Source organism: Charadrius vociferus, unplaced genomic scaffold, assembly GCF_000708025.1.
Source record: "Charadrius vociferus isolate BGI_N301 unplaced genomic scaffold, ASM70802v2 scaffold118, whole genome shotgun sequence".
Classification (NCBI taxonomy): domain Eukaryota; kingdom Metazoa; phylum Chordata; class Aves; order Charadriiformes; family Charadriidae; genus Charadrius; species Charadrius vociferus.
This window is the reverse complement of record NW_009649846.1, coordinates 610,389-618,729: the sequence shown is the minus strand read 5'-3', so window position 1 is coordinate 618,729 and position 8,341 is coordinate 610,389. Positions and strand designations below refer to the sequence as shown.

General features: G+C 37.7%; 2 protein-coding genes across 2 annotated transcripts in view; one reads left to right on the top strand and one right to left on the bottom strand.

Moving 5' to 3' along the window:
• The window catches only part of ACAT1 (acetyl-CoA acetyltransferase 1), a 20,527-nt gene extending 14,498 nt beyond the window's left edge, over positions 1–6,029 (top strand). Inside the window, 6 exon segments of the mRNA XM_009890925.1 lie at positions 1,475–1,625; positions 2,177–2,272; positions 2,961–3,074; positions 3,478–3,542; positions 4,161–4,318; positions 5,651–6,029. Of these exon segments, the coding sequence (XP_009889227.1) occupies positions 1,475–1,625; positions 2,177–2,272; positions 2,961–3,074; positions 3,478–3,542; positions 4,161–4,318; positions 5,651–5,771 (705 nt within the window). The 3' untranslated portion in view covers positions 5,772–6,029.
• A 1,392-nt stretch (positions 6,030–7,421) lies between these two features.
• NPAT (nuclear protein, ataxia-telangiectasia locus) overlaps positions 7,422–8,341 on the bottom strand; it is a 21,999-nt gene continuing 21,079 nt past the window's right edge. Inside the window, exon 19 of the mRNA XM_009890924.1 lies at positions 7,422–7,460. Coding sequence (XP_009889226.1) covers positions 7,422–7,460 — 39 coding nt within the window. The remainder of the gene's footprint in view (positions 7,461–8,341) is intronic.

The window sequence follows — 8,341 nt, the reverse complement described above, 5'->3', positions numbered from 1 at the left end:
CTCTCATGTTTATTTTCCCTTCCCCAAGGTAAATATCTCATATCTTTTGTTGGAAGGTTTGAGTCAGCTGATATGCTTACTTATCAGCATGGTAACTTAAATTGGACAAACAACTGCAAACTTAGGATGGGTTTGGAAAACAACTGATGTGAAGATAGTGAAGAACAAGCCTCAGGGAAGAACAGTTTGAAAAGAGAATGAGTACTTTCTGTTTACGAGTATTTCTGACCCTTGCCTACGGTAATTCAAAATTATTGATTGATTAGTTAGCGTTCTTGCTGGTGCAGGGGAAAACATGTCATGAAGAATATTCTACTGTGATCCATATATTTGTTACAGACCTCACTGCTGCTGTGTGTGATTTATTCTTTGGGCAGTATAGCGCATTCTGCTGAGGCTAGTGGTTGAAATCCACTCCCATATTTCAGCTAAAATGGATTTTGATTGTGTGGATTTTTATAGGAATGTAAATAGTGGGTTTGTCAGTTCCTGTATGTGGGGGAAACCTCTAGGAGTTGGCTATAATACACAAAGTTTTAATAGATTGGGACAATATTTCAGAACCTTTTGTCTTCACTATAGCAGCTGTAGATTGCTTGGAAAACCTTAACAGTCTGTGTGAGAATATACAGGAAGGCCCATCCAATGGCTTTAGGAACTTACTCTTGTCTGTGTTTTGGCAATAGACTAAGTTGCTGGTGCTATGAAGACTTTAAATTCTTTAACTGCATAGAAGTGAACTTGCTTGTTTGAAGAACTGGAGGAACACGGTACTAAAGGGTTTTGTGTTGATTCATTGAGCTTTCTACAGGAATGAGAGGTGGAACAAAACCTGTTTAAGAACAAATCTTTCAGATTGACTATATGAGTATTTTTTTTTTCTTTTAATTTTGTCACCATGTATTTAGGCAGTGTTGGTAATGAATTATGATTGTATAATTATGATTGACTTATATATAAAATGATTTTATTATTTCATTCCAGTTATTAGCCAAAAGGTATACATACTTTTATTTGTACAGTTTGTACCAGATCCCGAGGGCTGTTAGCCCTGCGTGTTGACCTGTTCTTTTTGGAATAGGCAAGCTAATAATGGAATGAAAACCTTAGTAAGATGATGTGAACATACTGTTCTGTGGTTCAACAACAATCTTCAGTCTCTGAAGATGTCAGCCCTTAGCACTTTAAAACTTACTTTTGCATGCAGTTTTTTATTTTAAAAAAACCAAACACCGCCTTGTAAGGAAAGTTCCTTCATGGCTTTAATAATCTGGATCCAGAAAACATTTGCTAAATCTGAAGTTCATATTCCAAAACCAGAAGTTACTGTTTGATCATGACTATGTAAATTAGAAATGGACACCAAATTTTAGTCGTATTTAATTCTGGAAATCTGCTGGTTGAGTTTTTTCAGTTACATTTCTACTTCATGTCTCCAGAAACACCAAACCTAACGTGCCTGGTTTTCTCCAAGGGCAACTGTGCTGAGAATACTGCAAAGAAGTTTACTATTTCACGAGAGGAACAAGACACTTACGCCATAGGCTCTTACACTAAGAGCAAAACAGCCTGGGATGCAGGAGTATTGAAAAATGAAATAGTTCCTGTCACTATTTCAAAAAAAGGTATTATGGAAAGGTGTGATAAAGTGAATTGTGCTTCTCACTGAAAGCTGTAACACTGTTTGCATTCAGTGCAAACTGTGTTTTTTAAATACTAATTTTAGATTAGCTAAGAATTGTCTGTTCTGCAGCCTTTCTGGTGAACAGCAGTCAGTGACCCGTGATCTGGTTTTGTTTTTTAATTTTTCTTTAATATTACATACTGTATCTTCTTCCTTTTCATGTAAGTGGAAGACTAGCTATTGAATTTACCTAGTATAGCTTGAGGACATCTGTGTTTTAATTTCTCTATTAATGACCTTAAGGGTACGTTCTTTGTCCCTTTCATTCAGCCTCCAGGAAGTATAAATGGATTTCCTGTGGATAAATTAAAGAATAATATTTTTTTTTTCGGTTTTTGGAAACACATTTCTTGACATGCATTTTACATGTGTTTACTTTTTTTTTTACTGAAATAAGTTGTTTAAATAAGGTGGCATTTAATCGGAGTACTGTGTTAGGATGTCTTATGAATGGACTGTTCTATCAAATACTAAACCAAATCTGAATTTCAGGAAAGCCAGATATAGAAGTGAAAGAAGATGAAGAATACAAACGCGTTGATTTTAGTAAAGTTCCAAAGCTGAAAGCTGTTTTCCAAAAAGAAAATGGTAAATACTGTTCTATTAACTGCCTAATTTTCTACCAAGGGGAAGGATACTTTGTTGTAGTGAGGCATACTGTTGGCAAGAGCTGGAATGTCCAACAGGGGTCCATTAACTTTTAATTGTCTGCTAAGATAAAGAAACATGCTTCTCAACAGCATGAACTGGCTTGAATTAAAAGATGGTCCAAGAACCTTAAACCGTGCAAACCTCTGGTTTGGATGTTTACTTTAAAAAGAATGAAACAAATTGGTTTCAATTTAGCTATTGCCTTGGTCTCTGCCCAGTAGAAGTTCTCGTTTCAGTGGGAGCTGGAGTGCCCTTACATAGTTCCCTCTTACTTCCCTGAATCTGTACTTGACAAGTCTTTCTGGCTAACTCAAAGTTGCCACTTATTCACAACCCTTTTTGCGCTGGGATTCTGTGTTACTGCCAGCAGTGCAGCTGATGGGGAAGGTGTGGTCTAAACCACCACTTGGATAAAGATACGAATACGTGTGACTGTACTTGTTTAATCACACCGATTTCAAAAAACCAACTCATTTTTGGTTAACTCAGTGCAACAGATATCACCATGTGGTTAAGACCTTATGTCCAAGGGCCTAAGGTAAAAAAAAAAAAAAATCATTAATGGGATATACCTGAGCTAGATCACACTTTCCTCTCTGTTTAAACAATGTTTTACCTTTTGTAGGAACAGTTACAGCTGCGAATGCCAGTACGCTGAACGATGGAGCAGCGGCTGTGGTGCTGATGACTACAGAGGCAGCCAAGAGACTGAAAGTGAAACCACTGGCACGGATAGTAGGTAAGATTTTTCTTTCCTTATCTTTCAGTACAGTCCTGGAGAATACTCCCTCAGTATGCTCTCAGACTGGGAGTCCTGTTTGGCTGGTTATCTGACATTCATGGGACAGAAGAGGTGAGCCCTTAGGCATCATGGCTGCATCTTCTCAATACAGTCCTTGAAATGTCAAGTGTGGTACCAGCAGGCTTTTGATCATAAGCAGAGTTTTCTATATGGAATGATATTAAAAACCTGAAAATGTTGTTATGTGACTCACTTAAGGCACTAAACTTTAGATGTATCATCTATTTCACAGACCATTCTGTTCAGAATTTTTCTATCTTGGCTGGGTTTGCTGCTTGCACAAATAAAAATCCCGTATGGTAAAAAATAAAGGTCTTCAAACAGCTTTTGTGATTTTTAGCTTTTGCAGATGCTGCTGTTGATCCCATTGACTTCCCAATTGCACCTGCACATGCTGTTCCCAAGGTAGGAATAAAACCAACTGTTTTTTGTAAAACAACAAACTTCCCTAGCACTGGATCATTGGTTCATCCCTCAGTGGATCTTCCTGTAATTAGGACCGAAATGATAGTTGTGTCATAAATACAAAGAACACATTTTTCAGAGGATCGAGGCTAGAATGCAGATTTTCAGAGTAACAAATTTCTCATGCCCATTTTGAAAAAGAGTGTTTACTCTGCTTTCAACAACTTCAGAAGCTTTGCATCTAGTATGGCTAAAAGGCAAAATAAATGTGGTTATACAAGTATAGACTAGTTCAAAAAGCAACTGAAGACAAGTGTATGGCACAAGGCAATACTCCATCAGTTTACATGTACTTACTGCAGCACCCATCTTAGTGCAAGTGTGATGAAAACGTATTCTTGGCACAGGGTACTCTCCACTTCTTCTTTTGTGAAAACTCAGGTTTCTGCTTCAGTACCTCAATTTTGCTTTTTCCCATCTGACAAAGAGGTTCCAAAACGTGAACGTGAATCAGACTATGGGCAGCCTGAGTCACCCACCTCAAAATAGACCTAATGATTTCTGTAATTAGCTTCCTAATTTTTTCAGAATAGTGATTATTTTTATTATTATTTCTAGATTCTAAGTCAGACAGGCCTGAAAAAAGAAGATATTGCAATGTGGGAAATCAACGAAGCATTCAGTGTCGTGGTGCTGGCCAATATCAAAATGCTGGGTATCGATCCACAGAAAGTAAACATTAATGGAGGTGCCGTCTCTCTTGGACATCCCATCGGGTAAGTAAAATAAGCACTGGGTTTTGTTCCATACAGAGGCATTGTTTTCTAGACACACTGATGAAACATTTTCCTTTCTTTCCAAATTTAATGCAAGTAGGAAGGGTAATAGAAATTTGCTATCAAGTACATAGTGACTTAATTCAGGCGTTAAATTTCAGGGTACCTTGAAAAGAGCACGATCCCATTTTTCTCTTCACTATTAGTTATCACCTACTTCTACAGAGAGCTTGCTTGTCACCATAGCTATATGGATTTATGAAGTATTAAAACAAAATCACTATTAATATGACAGAATAAAGAATAATAATTAATCAAGTAGTTAAGCTAATAAAATTTACAGGTAAACTTATGAAAGTAGCAAAGGATATGGTACAGGGGATTTTATTTTTCTTACATGAGCAAAGTGAAATTTCAGGTCTTGTCAAAGCATTTTTGGCCATGAATCCAAGTCTCCAAGCTCCTAATACAGCAGATGGGGACAGTCTGGGGGATGTTGGTGGGTCTTTTGTTTGAAGTTCTGTCATTGGGTGGGAGGAGTCAGGTCACCTGCTTGTGTTCCCCAACTGCTGTAACTTCCTCATGACTTAAGTATATCCTGTTAATCCTCCCTAAGGGTGATCATGCCGCAGTGTCCAGGTCTATGAGGAAAAGCCCATTTCAAAACCTCTAAGTAAATACAGATGTGAAGTAACCATGTTGTATGTCAGGAACAAGTAGGAGTACTTTGTGGTTCATAAAAAGCTGTAATCAAGGCATAATCCCGCAAGACATGCTGACATCTCCTTCACAGTATCAGCTGCTTCTGATAAGGGAATCTGATTTTATTTTTTTTTTTTTGTCTGAACAGTTAATTTTGACAACCTAATGACAGAATTTAAATGTCTGACTTTGCAGGTTAGATGGCTCAAAGTAGTGCATACTGCAGTATATCAAGTTGTAAGCAAATATGAAACTGTTTGAAATTAATCATTACTATCAATTTGGTTTTTTGTGGTAGATTTGTTACCTTCTTTGAAAGAGCTTTGCTACACGTAGGGGTACTTTGTAATATACAGACTGACTTAGAAGTGATTTCCTTTTCCAGAAGAACCTTTAGATAAACATAGGGTTTTTTTTTTTTGTGTAAGAATCTTTCTGTTTGTTAAGTACTGTAGCTAGAGAAAAATAACCTGTATTGCATCTAAATGTAGATGAAAGGGTTTGTTTGCTCTTTTTATTGGTGTTTTTTTTTCCCCTCCAGTGAATCAGTGCTATATTCTACCAACTGTGTGGGTCTAATTAAGAATTACCTTTAAACTAAGCTATATACATTTTTTTTCTTTTCTTTAGAATGTCGGGAGCAAGAATTGTTGTTCACATGGCCCATGCGCTGAAACAAGGACAGTTTGGTCTTGCAGGAATTTGCAATGGAGGAGGAGGTGCTTCTGCGATACTGATAGAGAAACTGTAGGCCCAAGTAGCGTTGGAAACAAAGCCTTAAACACTCTCTGATCAAAACAATGAGTGGTACCTGTTACATCTTATTTATCCATAAGTGAATGAATTCTTTAACTGCTACTCTAAAATTTCTTAAAACATCATTGATTATTGATACATACAACTGGGCTTTTATTACTCTGACTCAGTGCAAGTTTTTATACAGTACACATAAAAAATGTCGAATTATGATAACGTCTTGAGACCTGACAATAAAGAACGTTTGTTAACTGGGCTCCTCTGTCACTGACGTGTTTTCTCAAATGCCATTGCAAATGAATTCTCTTGGTAACTCACATAGCGCTGCTACTAGAAGCAGCTAGTTTCTTACAGTTTTGTTGCTTAATTTTCCTAACTACTAAGTGATTTCCATGGAAAAAATAACTTTACTCAAAGGTTGGTTTTCTGCTGTTGTGCACCTTGAAGCCAGGTCAAATGCAAAGGAGGGTAGTGGAGCACTGGCACAGGCTGCCCAGAGAGGTTGTGGAGTCTCCCGCTCTGGAGACATTCAAAACCCGCCTGGACGCCGTCCTGTGCAACCTGTTGTAGGTGACCCTGCTCTGGCGGGGGGGGTTGGACTAGATGATCTCCAGAAGTCCCTTCCAACCCTGACCATTCAGTGATTCTGTGATTTAGGACAACGGCTTTTCTTACTCTGACATTAATGTCAACAGGAAGTCATCTTTACCCACTGATGGTCTTTAAACTTTCCTCCATAAAGCAGGGGGAATATGTACTCTGGCTGGGATGTAGTGGGATCTGTTTCTTTTGGGAAAGAAGGTACTTGCAGAAGTAGCAAATGACCCTGGGGTTTAAATGCTATATACAAAGAAAATTAACCTTAGTTCATGGTCTGACACCTGTTCTTCTAAAAATTATTTGCCATGTGACAGCAGATGCTTCTTCCTTTGAAAGCGTAAGTAAGTGAACCGGTAATTCACATCTTTAGTATTACCTGATCACCTGAATTGAAAAAGACGACTGTGGTGGATAGTGGCTGTTCCATGAAAGAGCTACACTATGTCTCAACTAAATAGCAAATCGATTTAAAAGTATCACATGACAACTCTCAGAATACTGGTAAGCAGAAAATGCCACCATGTAGCAGAGACAATTGTTTTTGTCATTCTGACAATTGCTGCTATTAGAACTTGGTGTTTCGTACTGAATTTTTTGTCTTAAAAAAAATGACCGATCAATATGACTTTTCTATACAATATCCACAAAGCTGCTTAATGGACTTACAAAATGTTAAGCAAGACACACAAGTTTGTATTAAAACAAAAAATATTTATTCAAGCTGTAAATGGTATGCAGTATTTAGTTATTGGATGGGTTTAATATAAACGTCTACTGCATAATACTGGTTCCTTAGGAATCCTTGTATACTATGTGAAACATTGCCCTGCTGCTGTACAGATCTCTTACAAGAAAACTCACGTTTTTTAAAACCTCAGTAATTTGAGAACAAAGGAGGAAATACCAGGAGAGAAAATTCTGCCGTATTGGAGCAAGGCTTCGTATGGTAATTTTCACTCATGCTAATCATTAATAAAATGTAGGCTGAGCTGCTCCTGTGCCTGTTTTGAAGAGAGTTTGTATACTAGCTGTGACAAATTCTACCTTAAACAGAAAGATGAGATGCAAATTTTTCCATGTCTGGCTAAAAGCACAAGCGATATTAACCAACGCTTTCTCAACAGTACAAATGACAGTTCAAAGAATTGACTTTTGCAATAGAACATGCTGAAATTCTTGTCTGGCTATTGCTAAAATATTCATACCGGGGTATGAACATGGGGGTTAACCCACCACAAAGTACCTCATTGTTCAAAAACAGCTTTTACATTCAAACGATGTCCTATGCACCAAATACTGTAAAGAGATGAACCTGATCCAAACTAAAGTTCTTATGTGAATGATGGACTGGGAAAAGCTGTGTTAGATGAGAAATACTCCAGGAGGTTTTATTAGCCTTACGTTTAGTTACTGGTATTTCTTGCAACTCGTTCAAAGCCCGGCAACATGGGTTTGACCGTTATGAGAGAAGGGAGAGTTAGTACAAGCTCGTTACATCTGAAGATTAAGTCCCTTTCGGATTCAACAAGACAATGGGAAGCAGCCAGGTTGGCTGCCCGTGTCTGAGCACAGTGAACTACAAACACTGCCTTCAAATTCACAACCTTTTCACGAGCTGGCCAAGGGGCTCAGGTGGGTAAGTAGAGAATGCAGCAGAACACAGACAACGTGGTGTAACAGGAAACATACAACTTTTCTTACATTACATTTATACAAATTTACAATTTTGCAAATTAAATGGCTCTATAATTACGCAAGTGCTTTTTCAAAAATAAACATATACCAACTCAGTGATATTTACACTTAGCAACCTGCTTCAGAAACAGCATGATTTTGCTATAAAGTGAAACTTCAGTGCACTGAAAGTGCAACTCACCCTTTAGAATTAACTTTTCCCATGCAAAACCTCAGCATCACACCACCTAGCTTTAGACAGTCACAGTTCAACTTTTTTTTTCATTCATC